This window comes from Solea solea, chromosome 21 (genome assembly GCF_958295425.1).
Source record: "Solea solea chromosome 21, fSolSol10.1, whole genome shotgun sequence".
Taxonomy (NCBI): Eukaryota; Metazoa; Chordata; class Actinopteri; order Pleuronectiformes; family Soleidae; genus Solea; species Solea solea.
Window position 1 is genome coordinate 146,680 of NC_081154.1, and position 20,053 is coordinate 166,732.

Below are 20,053 nucleotides of genomic sequence, written 5' to 3' on the forward strand. Positions count from 1 at the left end.
CCGAAAACATGACTGAGTATTCTTTTACCACACTTTGGCGACTGGTAGGGCCTCCAGAGTCCCAAATATAAGTATTTAAATGATTAAAAAGTTGATTTTGCATAATATGTCCCCTTTAAGATAATGTACCTTTAACCCAGATTAGAGGGTTAGATTAGATTAGATAGATAGATAGATAGATAGATAGATAGATAGACAGACAGCCAGACAGACAGACAGCATAGTTTTTTCACATGATTTTTTATTTAAACAGATCAAACTTGTTTCAGTCACATGATAAAGCTTTATTGAACTGAGACTCTGCAGCTACTGAGGCGTTCATGTAAATAATACATAACAATCATCATATCCATGAAACAGTATCATCTCAATATATACAAAAATATCACTGTCGTTTCCATAAAGCACAAACTAATCTGAACGTTCATCTTTATTCACTTTGAACGTCGCGTCGTAGTGATTTACGTAAACGTCCCAAAAAACAAAGAAACTTGATTGGGCCCATTTGTTGGTGTCTTGACTCTAGTCTGCCCTCTGGTGGTGGCAAAAACTGTTATCACCAATATTTTCATGCAGAGTTTAAAGAACGTTTAAAGAAATCACATCTTTGATGGATTTACAAAAAGATCACAGCAGACGATAAAAGTGAAAAAACTACAGTTACTTTTACAGAGGGGCACGAAATACTGGATCAATACAACGAATCACGTCCACCTCAAATCTGAGCTTTGTCAATTTATAGATATAAAGAATATGATGTTTGTGGTTTTGAGTGAACACTTTTATCTCTGACACCAGCCAGAAGGTGGCGCTGACTCTGAAATCAAGTCTAAAAACAGCAACTACACCATGAGCTTCAAAAATCTCAATACACATGAAAACAAAGAATAAGAAATGGAAGCATGTCACGCTCACGTGCAAACAATGCTGCCAAACTAGAATGATCGTGAAGTTTAACACCACTGCTCCCATCCTTCATCAGGGGGAGGCAAAGCTCCTCTGACACCCAAACATTTTCTTCTTCTGTCTTCCGATTTCAAATATCCCGCAACAGAAACGAGAAGTGAAGGCATCGCGGTGACCCGAAGGTCGGACGTCGTCCAGAACCTAAGCCTGGACTGCTGACGTCAAACACCAGGTGGCAGCAGAACAGTCTCCCTCAGAGGGGTCAAAGTTCAAGTGTCGCTCAGTGGTTTTCCGTTGGCTGCAGAGGACTTTCTGTAGTGTGATGTCATTGGCAAGGATCTGGGGGCAGAGCTGAAGCTCATCTGGAGCAATGTTCTCTGTTGGTTAGTTTGACCTGTAAATGTTCCTTCTACTCACTTTCAACCAGGTCCAGAAACCCTCCAAGATCTCAGCTGGTCTCAGGAAGACAAGATCAAACTCTAGGGTCCTGAGGGTCTGGAACTTGAGGGACAGTTGCTGTCTCTACAGATCTGGCCTTGACCAGTCCTGCTCCTAAAACACTTAGTGACAACTTCTGCCCAACACCTCCACATAGACCAGCTTCTTTCAGAAACTTGATAAAACCTTCTTTGTGGAAACATCTGAGCCAAGGATGGAAGAACTTAGAGCCAGAAACCAGAGACTGGAAGAAACTGAAACTGGAGACTGGAAACTGAAGTGTTGCTCTGGCACATTTTATTGGCCGGACCATTCCGGGCGCCTGAGAACGTTCTGGACGCCTGAGAATGTTCTGGACATCTAAGAACGTTCCAGACGTCTAAGAACGTTCCAGACGTCTGAGAATGTTCCGGACGCCTGAGAACATTCCGGACATCTGAGAACGTTCCGGACGTTTGAGAACATTCCGGATGTCTGACAGAATCCAGCAAAATGACACCGGTCGTAAATATTTTCATGGACTCCAGATATTTCTGTGTCCCATTTCCAGCTCTGAGGTGTTGGAGAACCATGAACCAGTCCAGATCCATTGACAAAAGGAGTCCTGTTTGACCGACAAGGGTTTGAGTTCGGGTTAAGCTCCTCCTCCTCTCCCCATCATCTACAAACCTCTGCATTTAGTCAAACACTCAAATAATGAAAGGTTTATTCACAGGGAGGAGCAACAATCGTCCATTAAAGGCTCCACAGAGTCTTGTTGAAACGTCCACTTCTTCATCTTTGCAGGCTTCGTGATTTGGTGTGAGCTGGGGGCGGAGCTTTAGAAGTCATAGTCCCAGCCGGTGTTGTCGTCTGGAGGCGGTTCGTCTGTGTCTTCAGGAAAACTGTCAAAGTTACTGGTGTCAGTCGGAGAGGACACCTGGACAGAAGGATGAAGATTGAGGACAATTAAAATCAATCAATGATGAAGAAGATGAAACATTTATTATTGTTTTATTGATCAACGTTCTTAAGGTTGAATATTCAAGTTCCACTAGAACGCAACAGTAAACACAGTTTGTAACAAAGTGTCGTGAAAGTGCTGATTGTTTAGCATTAGCTTTCACCATCACTTTTGTTTTAGACTAACAACTCACATCAGGAGTGATGGGTGGAGTCAGAGTTCCTTTCCTTAGACCTTCCCAGTTAAAGCCTTCAAACCACCTGAGAACCCACACAAACACACACACACACACACACACACACACAGATCAGTCCAGGTTTAAAAACACCGTCACCTGTGTGGACAAAAGTAAGTGGATGCTGGTCTCACTTGTGTTTCTGGATGTCTTTGACTCCGTTCTTCAGATTCCCAAGTCTCTCTGACGGATTATCTCTGTGGACACAAACACTTTCACTCTGGACAACAAACACACAAACAAGTCCATCAAAGTCCAACAGAGAGCGCCCCCTACCTGCAGAGCCTCTTGATGAGGTTGCCGGCATTCTTGGTCATCTTTTTGGGGAACTCGATCATGTCGATGCCTCTCAGTATGATGTTGTAGGTTTTCATCGGATCTGGACCTGAGAACGGTGGACTGGACAGACACACACACACACTGTTGGACCTGCCTTCACAGACGTGTTACGGACCTCTTCAGGTGGTTGTGCTCACCTGCCGGTCAGCAGCTCAAACATCAGGATGCCCAGAGACCAGTAGTCTGCCGAGACATCGTGACCTTTGTTGAGGATGATCTCTGGAGCCACGTACTCCGGTGTCCCGCAGAATGTCCAGGTCTTCTTACAGCAGCCGATCTTCTTGGCAAAACCAAAGTCGACCTGGACAAGAGGAAGCAGATCTGACCCTGACCCCTTAACATCTCCAGATCCATTTCAGCATGTGTGTGTGTGTACCAGTTTGGCATATCCTCGACCGTCCAGGATCAGGTTCTCGGGCTTCAGGTCTCTGTAGATGATGCCTTTGGCGTGAAGGTAAGCCAAAGCTTCGACTACACACGCCGTGTAGAACCTGGTGGTCGAGTCTTCAAACGAACCTCTGAAACACGTGAAGTTCACCGTGATGTTTCATGTGTTTGTTCTAAAATGTCTGTTCCATGCTACAAACGGATCCGGTCCAGCCTACATCCAGAACATGATCAAAACCTACACCCCAGCCCGCCCACTCCGCTCTGCATCGGCAAACCGGCTTGCTGCCCCCTCACTGAGAGGATCGCAGAGGCATTCGCAGAACTCAAGACTGTTCACTGTCCTCGCTCCCAAATGGTGGAACGAGCTCCCCATCGACATCTGGACAGCGGAAAGCCTCCATATCTTCCGCCGCCGACTAAAAACACATTTCTTCCGACTCTACCTTGACTAAGACGACGACGACAAAAAAATTATATATCGCACTTATGACTAGCACTTCATAGTTTGGCTTACTTGAAGCTCTTACTTACTTCTAGATCTTATTTGTACCCAAATGTTTAAATGCACTTATTGTAAGTCACTTTGGATAAAAGCATCTGCTAAATGACATGTAATGTAATGTAATGTAATGTAAAATCTCAGGTGTAACCATGACTCAGCTGTTTGTACCTGTCTCTCAGGATGGTCCACACTTCTCCTCCAAGACACGCCTCCATCAGCATGTACAGGTATTTACTGTCTTTGAATGTCCAATACAACCTGAACACAACGTCAGCACAACGTCAGCACAACACAATGTCAACACAACGTCAACACAACGTAACGTCAACACAACACAAACTGAACAAAACTTCAACACAACGTCAGCACAACGTCAGCACAACGTCAACACAACACAACGTCAACACAACGTCAGCATGTCAGCACGTCAGCACAACACAATGTCAACACAACGTCAACACAACGTCAGCACAACACAATGTCAACACAACACAATGTCAACACAACTTCAGCACAACACAATATCAACACAACTTCAGCACAACACTACGTCAGCGCAACACAATGTCAACACAACGTCAACACAACATCAGCACAACACAATGTCAACACAACTTCAACACAACGTCAACACGTCAGCACGTCAACACAATGACAACACAACGTTAACACAACTTCAACACAACGTCAACACAAACTGAACACAATGTCAACACAAACTGAACACAGCCAGAACACAACATCAACATAACGTGAAAATGTGAACACATGAACACAGTTGTGTGTAAACAGTGTTAAAATAACGTGTTGTTGATGGTGATGATGATGTGACCTCTGACCTGACGATGAAGTCACAGTGAGCCTCAGTCATGATGTGTTTCTCAGAGCGAATGTGTTCCTGTTGTCTGGTGTCCACGATGTGACGCTTCTTCAGGATCTTCATCGCAAAAGTCTTCACCTCCTCGTTCTTCAGCTGCACCTGAACACACACACACACACGCACACACACACACCCAGTGTGGTGTTATTAGAACGTGACACAATCTTCTATTTTAGGACGATTCATCTTGTTACATTATATGAGCTCTAGCACACCCTCCTGTGTGAGTGTGTGTCTGTGTGTGTGTGTGTTTTTTTCTCAAGGGCAAGTGAGGGAGGGGTGAGAGTTATGTGAGAGAGGTCAGAGGTTAGAGGGGAGAGCATGGATGTATTATAAGAACTGAAGACAGCTCCGCCCCTTTGGCTTCGTTCATTCCTCTGGAGTTGCCAAAAACCTTTCCGACTTCCGGGTTTATTTGCGGGTTGTGCGGCCCACAGAGCATGTGCAGTATTGTTACTCCCATAATGCCTCTGGGCTCTGTGAACGAGCTGTCCACATTCTCCACTTGCTCGGCGCATCCATGAACAGTGAAAGGCATGATGGGAGAACGCTGCTGACTTGTGCTCGCGGAGTTCATGACCTGACGTCATGTTTGCTTCAGGCTGTAAACCAACGATCGATCCATTATTAATCGATCGATCCATTATTAATCGACCGATCCATTATTAATCGATGACGACTTTGATAACGGATGAATGGTCTGAAGTTTTGTTTCAGCTTCAGTTTCTGTTCTGATACAAAGAAATCATTTCCAGGTTTGACAAATACCGATCAACATTTGTTTCTGAGATTTTATCAACCAAACGAATCGACAGATTCATTGATTATGAAAATAATCGTTAGTTGCAGCTCTAATCAATTTAATGGTTTATTTAATTGACTGTGGCGATTAGTTCATATGTCGTTACAGGAATGGCGTTGTTTTGCTTGATTTTCCATTCACTGTAATTCATGTGTTCATCAGTGGTCTCAGGTCGTCACACGGTCATCTGCCCCGTGTTCACGATGTCTGAATCCACACAGCCGCTGGTTAATACGTCCATAATCAGTTTAAAAATAAATAAATAAATCACTCAAAACTGTTGAAAAAATGTAAAAGAAAACTTCATTTATTCACGTTCCAGTGTGAATTAATGAAGTTTTCACATCATACGTTCACTGACAGCAGCTCCGTTCCTGAGACGTCACATGACCGCGCTTTGCTGTCATGTGACGTCTCTCTGGAAACAAGATGTTTCTGGGATTTTTATGACCTTTACCAACTTTTACACATGATTTAAAAATGTACAATATAAACATCTATGCATGTCTGTGTCCAGGTGTCCATGTGTCCTGTGTCCATGTCTACATGTGTCCATGTGTCCATATGTCCAGGTGTCCATGTGTCCATATGTCCAGGTGTCCTGTGTCAATGCTCCAGGTGTTCTGTGGACACTTTTACAGGCGTCTCTTTTACTATTGTGCTCAAAGGGAAAATTGCTTTTTGGGCTACGTGAGTATTTGTTGTTGCAGTACCATGAGTGGCCACCATGACAACATTGTCTTCAAGGCAGAAAGGCAGAGCTACATCCAGTTCTTATATTACATCCATGGGGAGAGACTGCACAGAGATTCCTTACTGTTTAAACCTCTGCAAGGTTTCCCCTCAGACTCTGCCTCCTGTGACACATAACCCCGCCTCCTGAGCAGCAGCTACATCCCACTATGGTTTATTTTTTATATCATGCTAGGTGCCAGTTGTCAATCACAGGAAAAATTTAGTTAAAGGGATAGTTTGAGTTTTAAAACCAGGTTTTATGAGACGTGAAAATTCAGCAAATAAAAGTCACATGATATCTCACTGTTAGACCACACACACACACACACACACAGCTGCCTCCATCACTAAGTTCTAATGTCTGATTTTAATGAATTCAGCATTTGAAATATTTCATTCAGACTTAACTCAGTGACACAAAGTGACCACACGAGGCAGCAGAGGACCAGCGGCTAAAATCACTGATTGAACACTGATGATGATGAAGATTCGTCATCTTCATCATCAAACACAAATTGCTTAGTCATGGTTCTCACCAGCTCCACGCGTCCAAAGCCACCGACTCCCAACGTGTCGATGATGTTGAAGTCGTTCAGCTTCAGAGTGGAGAAGAAGGCGTTCTCTGCGTCGTACCTGAAACACAGAGACACGTTCACCAGGACTACCACGTTCACCAGGACTACCACGTTCATCACGTTCACCAGGACTACCACGTTCATCACGTTCACCAGGACTACCACGTTCATCAGATTCACCAGGACTACCACCTTCACCAGGACTACCATGTTCATCAGATTCACCAGGACTACCACATTCACCAGGACTACCACGTTCATCCACGTTCACCAGGACTACCACGTTCATCACGTTCACCAGGACTACCACGTTCATCCACGTTCACCAGGACTACCACATTCACCAGGATAACCACGTTCATCAGAGCGGGTACTACAGATTCATCTTCCCGTTGTTGTACCTGCAGCATTTGACCACATGGAAAAACGGGAACTTCTTGGAGGTTTGGATGGAGAAGGAGGTGATGGGTAAGGAGAGGGTGGAGGACAAAGAAGCAGGGAGGCTGGTGACCCGCTCTCTCCCCTGACGCACCGGGATGGGAAGCAACTCCCTCATCTCTGAATGTTAATCTGACAGAAAGTCTTTTATTATGTAAAAGCACAGAGAGAACGAGTCCAGTCCTCACGAGAACGTTCGGCACAGCGTCTGTAAAAGAGCCGTCTCAAAGGAAGAACTCCACGTCCAGTTCACATGGTGAGGGACGGTGGATGGAGGACCGCGGTGCAGGGTTTGGGTCTGCTGGTACCGGCGGAGCGGTGGAGTTGCCAGATCCTCCAGGTCTATGAGCATTAAAGGTCCTGAACGGAGCGGGAAGTCGTCAGAATCCTGAACAGACGACCTCCAGAGGGAACTTTTAGTCTACAACCTTTACGAGGATCTGACCTGGACAACGTCTAACAGAACTGAGACTGTGTCCCCGTCAAGTCCTGCAGGGTCTAAAGGCAACGTGAGAGGACAACCGGTCTCACAGAACCCTGCAACCAACACCACCACGACACCACCTCGACTCCACCTCCTCTGCTGCTGGTATTTTTAGCCGATGGAAACATTGCTCTGAGGAGCAGCCAGTGAACGCAGCTCCGTCACTCAGCACTGGACTTAATCTGTTCACCATCTGTCAGTGTTTACGTTTGTTTATGTTTGTTTATGTTTGTTACATTTGTTTACGTTAGTTTATGCTTGTTTATGTTTCTTTATGATTGTTTACGTTTGTTACGTTTGTTTACGTTTCTTTATGATTGTTTACGTTTGTTACATTTGTTTACGTTTGTTTACGTTTCTTTATGATTGTTTACGTTTGTTACGTTTGTTTATGCTTGTTTATGTTTCTTTATGATTGTTTACGTTTGTTACGTTTGTTTATGCTTGTTACGTTTGTTTACGTTTCTTTATGATTGTTTACGTTTGTTACATTTGTTTACGTTTCTTTATGATTGTTTACGTTTGTTTACGTTTGTTACGTTTGTTTATGTTTGTTTATGCTTGTAACGTTTCTTTATGTTTGTTTACACTTGTTACGTTTCTTTATGTATGTTTACGTTTGTTTACATTTGTTTATGCTTGTTAAGTTTCTTTATGTTTGTTTACGTTTGTTTATGCTTGTTACGTTTCTTTATGTTTGTTTACGTTTGTTTATGCTTGTCACGTTTCTTTATGTTTGTTTACGTTTGTTACGTTTGTTTTTGCTTGTTACGTTTCTTTAGGTTTGTTTACGTTTGTTTACATTAGTTTATGCTTGTTTATGTTTGTTTGGGTTTGTTTATGTTTTTAAGTGAAGAGAATAAAGCCACGCAGCAGCAGGTAAATTAAAAAGACTTCACTGTAACTGTTACTACTAAAGGGGCAGAAAATTCCTGGTCAATTTCCAGAAACTTTCCATGGGAATGAATGAGAATTAAGTGGAAATTTTGGATTATGCAAAATTATACAATTAAAAAACATGACACAGATTAATTTTGGGGGGTGGAGTGGCTCAGTGGTTAAGACCGGTACCCCTGTGTGCAGAGACATCATGGTCACCGGTTCAACTCCACCCCTGACAGGTTGTAACTCAAAACTGTGTCCCTGCAGCTAAAATCACTGGTTTTCTCTATGAGGTTTGGTGTGGTACAAAACATGACACAGACTCATTTGTGTGTATAGAGAGATAAATAACTATAAATACACACATATATATATGGATATATACAAGTAATCTGTGTGTGTGTGTGTGTTTCCTGGAATCAAACTTCTGCTGAAACTGGAGAGCTGATTGGACGAAGCAACACATAAACACTCTAAAGATAGTTTATGACAGTGAGACACACACACACACAACCTCCACCTGCCCCTGAACCAAACACAACTTATTTATTGTGATTTATCATTAGTTTGTGTGTGTGTGTGTGTGTGTGTGTGTGTGTATTGAATCTATACCATATGAGGACACAACTGTGTTCTGCTTGGTCACATGACCCACAGGCTCAGTTACACCTGACCTGTATGTGTGTGTGAGCTCACTCTATGACGATGACATCATCATCAGGACAACGTGTCAGTCCTGTCTCTCAGAGACACAGAGTCCAGCAAGACCTGGACCTGAGACAGATTCAGTCCACAGGACGATCAGGAGACCTGGATCTTATTCAGAGGTCAAAAGTCACACTTTGACCTTTTCGGGATTCAAGTTCATTTTAAATATAAAAGTGAACGTCGCCTCCTGGTGGACTGAAACAGAACTTCAACACTGGTGATTCTGTCGAGTACCAATCATAAACATTTATATTTAAAAGTGCCTTCAGTCACTCAAGGTCACTTTACAGTAAAATACACAAACACAGACACACACACTATACAGTATGTGACGAAGCGGCCCTGTCACTGACTGAGGGCAGTTTGCGCACACATACACACGCCACACACATACGCAACATGCCAAACAATTCCCCGTCCCGTTCCGTTTCTCTGCATCCGACACAAACACAACCATAATCTATTCCCCACAGTTCCATAGCGAGGGTGCACACTCGTTAGCGACACCCCCCCACACACACACACACACACTCACCGCACTTGCAGGCACACTCACCAGAGACGCTGATGTTTCCCCCGCTGCTCTCGGCCAAACAGGGGCGTAGCTATCTGGGTGGATAAATAGGGCTCTTGGCGGGAAAGTGACCACCTGACTGAGGTGGCTAATTAGAAAGTTTTTTTTTTGCAACGCCCAGTGGGAGGGGCATAACAGTTATAAGGCAACCATTTTGAGCCTGTTCAGGTGGGAGAGAGTTGATGACATGTGGTGCAGTGTAGGTCAAACCAAGAAAGAATATTATTGTTTTCTTTTTGTTGTTTGCTGGAGTCAAAGATGAACTCTGTTCAGCACAGAAAACTCTGTAAATAGCTTGAGTTCATTTTGTTTCTTTGTTTTGTTCTCATCTATTTTTTTCTTTTGTTACTTTGTAAATATTTTTTTGTTTTTCGTCATTGGTTCGTTGGGGGCACGGTGAGAATAAACTAATTTTGAATGTAACAACTCGACTAAGCCATATCATTCCGGAGGGTGTCACCAAGGACCCCATCACACAGAAAAAAAATCATCAGTCATCAATAACAATAACCATCATCAATCATCAATAACCAATAACCAATCATCAGTCACCAATAACCAATAACCATCATCGATCATCAATAACCAATAACCAATCATCAAAAACCAATAACCAATCATCAATCATCTATAACCAATAACCAATCATCAATCATCTATAACCAATCATCAATCATCAATAACCAATAACCAATCATCAGTCATCAATAACAATAACCATCATCAGTCATCAATAACAATAACAATCATCAATCATCAATCATCAATCATCAATAACCAATAACCAATAACCAATAACCAATAACCAATCATCAATCATCAATCATCAAAAACCAATAACCAATCATCAATCATCTATAACCAATCATCAATCATCAATAACCAATAACCAATCATCAATAACCAATCACCAATAACAATAACCAATCATCAATCACCAATAACCAATAACCAATCATCAATACTCAGTGATCAGTGTTTAATATAAACATAGAAACAGAAAACAGCTGACAGAGGAGGACGCTAATATTAGCTTAGCTTTACTTATATAACAGAGAGGATCCAGTTACACTGTGTGTGTGTGTGTGTGCGTGTGTGTGTATGGGTGTGTAACACACTTGGCTTGTGCGTCTGCGTCCTCGTACACTCGCCCTGAGACGTCGTCTAATCCACCAATCAGATGCTTGAATGAGCTGTGGACGAGAAACACACGACCAATCAGGTCGTAGCAGGAGAGAGAGAGAGAGAGTCAGCTGATCAGCGACGACAGAAAGTGAAATGATAAACAAATGTCTTTATAATAACATGAATGTAAGCAGTGGTGTGCAGCAGGGGGCAGCACACAGCTGCACGAAACATAAATGATATCAAACTATATAAAACATGACACAGCATTAATCTGAAGAAAAGCTGCTGAGTCAGGAGGAGGAATAAAGAAAGAAATGATTGTACTGTACATGCAAGTATCAGCCACTAGAGAGCATGGCCTGTCCTAACCAACACGACGTCTTACTCTCTGTCGATGACCAGGCAGGTGACCGTTTCCATGGCGACAACGTTGGCTGTTCTGACGTCCTCCCTGTGGACACACGCAGACACACACACATACATAAACTAAAGCTTTTTGGAAAAGTAAAATTCTGTATTAGAACTTAAGGGTTCTGGTTCTGGTCTCTGTGTCAGTGGTCATGTGACCTTACCCCTGCAGCGCTCTCTCTCCAAACCAGTCTCCCCGGCCGAGCGCCCGCAGATGTACCGGCTCCTGATTGGCCGAGCTCTCCTGTGTCACGTTCACCTGTTTAAAGGTTGATTGACATGAGTCAGCAGATGATGAGTCAGCAGAAGATGAGTCAGCAGAAATGAGCAGATGAAGAGTCAGCAGATGATGAGTCAGCAGAAGGAGAGTCAGCAGAAGATGAATCAGCAGATGATGAGTCAGCAGATGATGAGTCAGCAGAAGATGAGTCAGCAGAAGATGAGCAGATGATGAGTCAGCAGAAGATGAGCAGATGATGAGTCAGCAGAAGATGAAACAGCAGAAGATGAGTCAGCAGAAATGAGCAGATGATGAGTCAGCAGATGATGAGTCAGCAGAAGATGAGCAGATGATGAGTCAGCAGAAGATGAGCAGATGAGTCAGCAGTTGATGAGTCAACAGAAGAAGAAGTGATGAGTCAGCAGAAGAAGAAGTGATGAGTCACCTTTCCCTTGCTGATGATGAAGAAGGTGTCTCCAGTGGCTCCTTGTCTGATGATGAACTCGCCATCGTCATAGTGCGTCTGCATGTGATTGGACTGTTTATTATTATTTTGTCTCACTTCAGGCTCCGCCTCCTTCACAGGCCGATAACATGTGTACAACTAATTTAACTTCCAAAGGAGGCGGGGCCTGCGCTGAGACACAGGTGATGGGTGTGGCTTATTAAATGCCTCACCTCCTCCATGACATCAGCGAGTTTACTGAGAGTTTCCTCTGAGAGAGTCTGGAAGGATGGAACACTGGAGAGAGAGAGAGGGGGGGAGGAGAGAGGAGAGAGAGGATAGAAAGAGAGAGCGGGAGGGAGGGAGGGAGAGAGAGAGGAGATAGAGAGAGGGGGAGAGAGAGAGAGAGAGAGGAGAGAGAGAGGGGGAGGGAGGGAGAGAGAGAGAGAGAGAGAGAGAGAGGAGGTGTAGACTGTTTGAATATTGTGGGCGGGGTCTGCAGGTCATGGGGGCGTGCTCTCACCTCTTGAGGAAGTCCATATACTCGGTGTGTTTGATGAGTCCAGTTCTCATCATTATGGTCTGGAAACACTGACGGTCGATCGCCCACAACTTTACATGAGAGAGAGCTGGAACACACACACACACACACACACACAGACACACGCAGACACACACAGACACACACAGACACACAGACATACACGCACGCACTCACACACACACACACACACACAGACACACACACACTCTCACACACACACACACACACACGCACACACACACACATGCACACGCACTCACACAGACACAGACACACACAGGCACACACACACAGACACACACATGCACATTTGTGTGTGTGTGTTTGTGTATATCTATTTATAATCTACATCCAAATCTGCAGCTGCAGGGAGATTAAACTGTCAGACATCCCATAAACTGAAGCACTGATGCTTAGACAGAGCTGGTTACCATGGTTACAAGAACATGTATTATCTGTGACACTGATTTTGTCAGGACCAGTCGTCGTCATGGAGACCAAAACCTGGTCCTCATGAGGCAGAACCTTATTCTGGTAGAGGACCTGGTCAAGATTAGGACTAAGATTTCAGTCACTAGTTTCAGCTCCACCTCCCATTTTGTAAATTATGGTCCAGTCCATGAAGTGGGTGGGTTGGGGGCGGGACTAAGCTGTGATTGACAGCTGAGGTGAAAAAACACACACAGCTTTAACTATTTATTTATTTTCTTCTTCCTGCTGCTTTATGGTATCTGTCTGTTGCCATGGAGATCCCAGTGTCTCTGTAACCACGGAAACAACCGGAGTGTGTGTGTGTTTAACACTTAAAGATTCAAGATTTTTTATTTGAAATGACTGTGCAACTGTGCAGCAATAAAAATAAGTAGCTATATGATTTACTAAGGGTCCTAACTCACTTTAACAAGTGTGTTGAAGGTCAAAGGTCAGGTCAAAGTTTTCTAACACACCCACACACACTTCAGCTGAACTTGAGCCTTAAAACCAGGTCTAACCTTAAACCTGGTCCAGGCTGAATCACAGAAAAAAGTCTGAAAGCTAAGCTAACATGTGTTGTTAGCTCCCACTGCTAACACTGCTTACATGTGTTGTTAGCTCCCACTGCTAACAAAAACATGTCACTACTAATAACACTCTGCTACACCTAGCTAGTGCGAGTGCTAACACTAATTGTTAAAGTGGCTGTAACTTCCAGGAACTGTTACAACGCTGATGCTACTATAGCCCGTAATGCTAATGCTGGGTGTGTGTTCCATTTAAATAGGTGCTTGGAAGTTGGAACTGGGAAAGTTCTCTGATAACTCTGATGCTACTACTGCTAACAGGAGTGCTACACTGACATGTATTAAACTTTGACTGAATGTTAGCATGCTACATTAGCATGAATCATGAGAGAGTCAAACGACCGTCATGTGGAGGATAAAACTGAGGGATTATTAATCTGTGACAGCGAAACACAATCAAAAGCAGCTATGAAGACAACGAGAAAAATCAAACCCACGGACTAAACCGCTCTCATTGATGGACCACAGTTGCCTAGCAACGACTGCTTAATAAGTGCTCGACCAGGAAACCCTGACAAAACTTAGAGGTCCACACACACACACACACACACATTGAAAGACGCTGCTCGTGAGCGCAGGGTGATGATGTCATCAGTCAGTGTCAGGCTGTTTCTCAATATCCATACTTGTGCGTACTTGTGCGTACTTGTGCATACTTGTGTGTACTTGTGCATACTTTTGTGTACTTGTGCGTACTTGTGCATACTTGTGTGTACTTGTGCGTACTTGTGTGTACTTGTGCGTACTTGTGCGTACTTGTGTGTACTTGTGCGTACTTGTGTACTCCCGTACTTGTGAAAAGTCATCAGTCTCAGTCCAAGTGCTGTTCCAATTCTCAAGTAAGCGAACAACGGTTCTCAAACCCGGAAGTGTTCTGGCTCCGCCCATTTTTATCAAGTATGCATCGGAGGTGACTTAAGCGTACTTGCGATGGAAGTTTGTATATTATTAATGTTTTATTTATTTTAACTTTGAATGTTACATTTATATTAAAGTCATTTTATCTGTATTAAAATATAATATGTAAGTATTAGATATGTAGAGTAGTATATATTTGTACACGTTATATATTTATAGAGTAGTGTATATGTATATATATATATATATATATATATATACATATACATACTACTCTACAATTCTGTAATATATCTATTTTCCACATTATAATATTTGTATTGTATATTTTAATAGAAATAAATTAATAAATGAAGTTAAATATTTAAAATGTTAAAATAATAACAACATATATATGCATTTATCAAAAGTATTTCATATGTTCATTTATCAACACCATAGGTGGCGCTAATGAGGCTGCAGCACTTGGCTCAGCCTCATTAGCCTCATCTCCTTGCTTACTTGAATATTGAGATACAGCCACAGCCTCTGGCCGTTTCTCAATACTCAAGTAAGCAAGTATGTACTTGCTTACTTGGGAAGTATATACTTGAGAAGTAGGCTGGGAGTATATACTTGCCAAGTACGGGAGTACACAAGTATGTGGTTGTTTCTCAATACTCAAGTATGCAAGTATGTATGTATTGTTCTGCTGTTTGAATGGTGGCTGGCGCCAAGTGCTGCAGCCTCATTACCGCCACCTACAGTGTTGATAAATGAACATATGAAATACTTTTAATAAATGCATATATATGTTGTTATTATTTTTACATTTTAAATATTTAACTTCATTTATTCATTTATTTCTATTAAAATATACAATACAAATAATACAATGTGGAAAATAGATATATTACAGCATTGTAGAGTAGTATATATATATATGTATGCATGACATATATGTACGTGTACAAATATATACTACTCTACATACTATACTATACATATCTAATATTTACATATTATATTTAAGTATAAATCTCGACTTTAATATAAATCTAAAATTCAAAGTTAAAATAAATAAAACATTAACAATATACAAACCTTCAAACTTTCAGGTCAAAACGTTTCCATTAAAAACCAAATAACACGTCAACAACAAATCTATGGATCACACCGAGCATCTAATGACAGCGACGTCTGAGCCAGCGGATCATTTCATCAGGACAGGCCGAGGTAACGCTGCTCTGTGCCGGGCACAGTGAGCGCCGAACGTCCGCAAAGGCGGAGCTGATCACCTCCGACAAACGTCGCTGCCAAACTATAAATACGTCATATCTTCATACACAAACCAAATGTTTGAATTCTAAATGACTCATTTCTCGCCTCAAATGATGTTAAAACTTTGTTCCGGGACACAGAAAAATATTTATTTCAGATTTATATTTCTATTATTTGCTGCTATGCTCCGCCGAAATGTATTCTGGGATACATGGCCATCGCAAGTACGCTTAAGTCACCTCTGATGCATACTTGGTAAAAATGGGCGGAGCAAGAACACTTCCGGGTTTGAGAACCGTCCTCGCGGTTCGCTTACTTGAGAATTGGAACAGAACTTGGACTGAGGCTGATGACGTTTTCACAAGTACGGGAGTACGCAAGTACGCACAAGTACGCACAAGTATGGATATTGAGAAACGGCCCATGTGTTGTGTGTGAGTGTGACGCAGGGTGATGATGTCATTAGTACTCACTCCTGACCGTCGCTGTCCTCGTGCAGTTGTACAGAATGGCGAGTTCACCAAACACTTTCCCAGGTCCCATGGTACACAAGCTCATCTTCTCTTTACTCACCTGTACCTTACCCTCTGAGAGAGGGAGGGGGAGAGAAGCTTAATTATTATTATACTCAAATCATAAGAAGGTGAGATCCAGGTGCATTATGGGAAGTGTAGGAGTCTGCTCCTCATTAACTTTGTAATTTCCTTCTTCTCAATCTTTCTTCCTTCACTTCTAATCTAGCAAGACTGGCTGTGAAGACCAGGACCAGGACCAAGACCAGGACCAGGACCAGGATCAAGACCAGGACCAAGAACAAGAACAAGAACAAGAACAAGACCAGGACCAGTACAACATCGCACCATGGTCAGCTGGGAGGAGCATGAGACTATATAGTGGTGGTTAGAGTTCTCAACAAGGAGGTTACTGAGGAGACTACTGAGGAGACTACTGAGGAGGCTACTGAGGAGACTACTGAGGAGGTTATTGAGGAGACTACTGAGGAAGTTACTGAGGAGACTACTGAGGAGGCTACTGAGGAGGTTATTGAGGAGACTACTGAGTAGGCTATTGAGGAGGCTACTGAGGAGGTTATTGAGGAGACTACTGAGGAGACTACTAAGGAGCTTACTGAGGAGGTTACTGAGGAAGTTACTGAGGAGGTTACTGAGGAGGCTACTGAGGAAGTTACTGAGGAGACTACTGAGGAAGTTACTGAGGAGGCTACTGAGGAGACCACTGAGGAGGTTATTGAGGAGACTACTGAGGAAGTTACTGAGGAGGCTACTGAGGAGACTACTGAGGAGACTACTGAGGAGGTTATTGAGGAGACTACTGAGGAAGTTACTGAGGAGACTACTGAGGAGGCTACTGAGGAGGTTATTGAGGAGACTACTGAGTAGGCTACTGAGGAAGTTACTGAGGAGGCTACTGAGGAGGCTACTGAGGAGGTTATTGAGGAGACTACTGAGTAGGCTACTGAGGAGAGTACTGAGGAGACTACTGAGGAGGTTATTGAGGAGACTACTGAGTAGGCTACTGAGGAGACTACTGAGGAGGCTACTGAGGAGGCTGAGCTGTGAGCTGATGCTCAGCAACAAAGCTGAAAACCAAGCTTTGTGGACAACTATGGACCCGGCTGTTGAAGGACTGAAGGAGCTCAACACCAAACCATCAAAGGCTGAAGGAGGCTGAAGTCTACCCTGAACCTTCAGTCCAAAACAGCCTCATGTCTGTCTGTAAAAACCTGGTCCTAAAACAGAAGTCCTCTGTTTTTGGTTTCCTTCACAAACTCATTCCAACATTTCTGTGAAAACAGTTTCAAGCCAACGTCCAAGGAGTTGCCATGACAACCATCCACTGTGTGTGTGTGTGCGTGTATGTGTGTGAGTGTGTGTGTGTGTGTGTGTGTGTGTGTGAGTGTGAGTGTGTGAGTGCGTACAGCTGATTCACAACATCATTTACAACCTGCAACAAATGGCTTTAATGAGCAGAAAAAAGGGGGAGAGAAACAAAGGGCCGGATACCAGAGCCGAGGCCCGAGGCCCGAGGCCGGAAACTGAGGCCCGAGGCCCGAGGCCGGAAACTGAGGCCCGAGACCAGACCCGAGACCCGAGGCCCGAGACCTGAGGCCCGAGACCTGAGGCCCGAGACCAGACCCAAGGCCTGAGACCTGAGGCTGGAGACCAGACCCAAGGCCTGAGACCTGAGGCCAGATACCCAATCCGAGGCCCGAGACCAGAGAACTGACCCGACCCGAGGCCCGAAACCAGAGACCCAAGGCCCGAGACCCGACCCAACCTGAGGACAGATGTGTGTCTCACCTTCCATGACAAAGACCAGTGATCCGACGTCACCCTCTTTGATGATACACGCGTCTTTCCCATAATCCACCGGGTACATACAGTCCACGATCTCCTGGATCTGAGACAACTCCAGGTTCTTCATGAAGTCGTTGTCCAAGATGGCGTCTTTGATCAGGTCCTTTGACCTGAGAGGACGAGAGGGGGGCGGGGTTAACAGCCTCCAGCCAATCACATCAATACAACCAACCAACCCCTACAGGACACAGGAGGCAGTGCTTCAGAGTCTGTGTCCTCACATTTGTCACTCCATTTTAACATCACACTCACACACATACACACACTCACTCTCCCACACTCACTCTCCCACACACACACACTCTCCCACACACACTCACTCACTCACTCTCCCACACACACACACACACACACACACACACACACTAACTCTCCCACACCAAACCTCAGAGAGAAAACCAGTGATTTAGTGTGTGTGTGTGCGTGTAGGGAGAGTGAATGGTTGGTTTGGCTGCTGTCTCTCAGCAGCAGGGGGGCGCTTACAGATCAATCTCTAACTCATACGTGTCCCTTTAACACTGGTCCAGGTAGATGTGGACTTACTCAGGACTCTTGGGGTAGAAGGGCAGGGTCACATGACTCAGCGTGCTGATGTCACAGGCCGTGGGTTCTGCAGAGATGGCCTGCCTCTTGCTGCGGTGCTGGTCCGGCTGCAGGACCAGGTTCCGCTGCTGGGCCTGGACCTGCTGGGCGGTGGCGGGTCGGATCACAGACCGGTACTTGTCCAGCTCGTTCTGGAGCCGCTGGATCAGCTCGTCCTTCTGGTCCAGCTCCAGCTCCAGCTCGTCGATCAGGGCGTCCCGCTGCCGCAGCTCTTCGATCTTCTCTTGGAGAGCGTACTGCAGGTCCCGCAGTGTGCCCATCAGTCCAGAGGGGGGAGCTGAGGAGTTCTCAGAACTACTGCGGATACCCAGGGTCTCTGTCGGGTTCTGTGTGAGATCTTGGGGGTCCTTGACTCCTCCCACTGTCCCCAGGTCTTCACTGGGTGTTCTGGGATCCACAGAACTCAGATGCCTTCAAGTCTTTCAGGTTCTAGACTGATCTTTTGAGTTGTCCAAGGTGAAGGTTTTGAACTGGAGCCAAACATTTCCAAAATTCTGATGATGGAAGAGGATAGGAGGACAGGAGGACAGGAGCTGTTGTCTCACACTGTAGTCATCAGTCAGAAAATCTCCAAGATTCCTCCAGATTCTCAGCTCTTGAAGGTTCCTCCTTCTTCTTCATGTCTCCAGCTTCTTCTCTGGTTCTTCTTCTTCTCCAGGGTCCACCAGGATCCTCGTTTTAGCTTAAAGAGAACAGACGTGGACAGACGTGGACACTTGAGACACAAAGTGAGAGCAGGAGGAAACTTGCAGGTAACTGAGAGTCTCCGTCTCCAGTGTGGACGCAGCCGCTCACTCTTCCGCTGGAGAAGAAAAAAAAAAAGAGCCGCGACTTTGAATCCGCAGAGGAAAGAAAAGTGTCGTGATTCGCGCGGAAACACGCGGACAACGTGGTCCACGTGGACCGAGACTCGAACAGAACCGGGACCGATGAGACCTCTGTCCACGTGAGTTTGTGCTGCGCGAGCCGAGAGTTTGAGGTATAAACTGATCCAGCGCGAGAGGAAGATGAAGATGATGAAGACGAGGAGGAGGAAGAGGAGGAGGGGGCACAGGTCTGTGGATCTGGTCTCGTTTAATCAGCTTCATTAGTTTAATCCGTTTAACGCAGAGCAGCAGGTTTTAGACCAGAGGGGGCGGGGCTTATCCTCCTCCTATTCATCACTTCACTACAAAACCATTCATCTGACGATTTTTCATCCGTTCATCAGATGTTTTATTTTCATATATTTATATGTAAACATTCATAAATATTAACATTTATAAATATAAATAAATATTATATACATGTAGAGCTGCAACTAACGATTATTTTCAT

General features: G+C 44.2%; 1 protein-coding gene across 3 annotated transcripts; it reads right to left on the reverse strand.

The window, feature by feature from the left end:
- Positions 1-221: 221 nt before the first annotated feature.
- LOC131448558 (cGMP-dependent protein kinase 1-like) lies at positions 222-19,812 on the reverse strand. Of its 3 annotated transcripts, XM_058621129.1 has the most exons (18): positions 18,677-19,812; positions 18,077-18,243; positions 16,229-16,342; positions 12,556-12,661; positions 12,266-12,329; positions 12,033-12,110; positions 11,532-11,626; positions 11,345-11,410; positions 10,950-11,024; positions 6,707-6,803; positions 4,593-4,732; positions 3,922-4,011; positions 3,238-3,379; positions 2,999-3,162; positions 2,799-2,921; positions 2,657-2,719; positions 2,481-2,547; positions 222-2,263 (listed from the first exon to the last, which is right to left on the reverse strand). In XM_058621129.1, exons 1-18 carry the CDS (start codon positions 18,994-18,996, stop codon positions 2,165-2,167), a joined length of 2,070 nt encoding a protein of 689 aa, XP_058477112.1. In that variant the 5' UTR covers positions 18,997-19,812; the 3' UTR covers positions 222-2,164. The 3 variants fall into 3 exon arrangements, with proteins under 3 accessions (XP_058477112.1, XP_058477113.1, XP_058477114.1); XM_058621130.1 differs by lacking the exons at positions 12,266-12,329; positions 16,229-16,342; positions 18,077-18,243; positions 18,677-19,812 and having other exon boundaries at positions 12,556-14,434; XM_058621131.1 differs by lacking the exons at positions 10,950-11,024; positions 11,345-11,410; positions 11,532-11,626; ... (4 more) ...; positions 18,077-18,243; positions 18,677-19,812 and adding an exon at positions 7,147-7,706.
- Positions 19,813-20,053: the final 241 nt, after the last annotated feature.

Excerpts from the sequence above, each read along its gene's own strand:
- LOC131448558 (XM_058621129.1), bottom strand. The coding sequence starts at position 18,996 with ATGGGCACACTGCGGGACCTGCAGTACGCTCTCCAAGAGAAGATCGAA. Across the intron at positions 12,111-12,265 it reads TCGCTGATGTCATGGAGGAG|ACGCACTATGACGATGGCGA; the intron begins GTGAGGCATTTA and ends AATCACATGCAG. Across the intron at positions 4,733-6,706 it reads GCTTTGGACGCGTGGAGCTG|GTGCAGCTGAAGAACGAGGA; the intron begins GTGAGAACCATG and ends GTGTGTGTTCAG.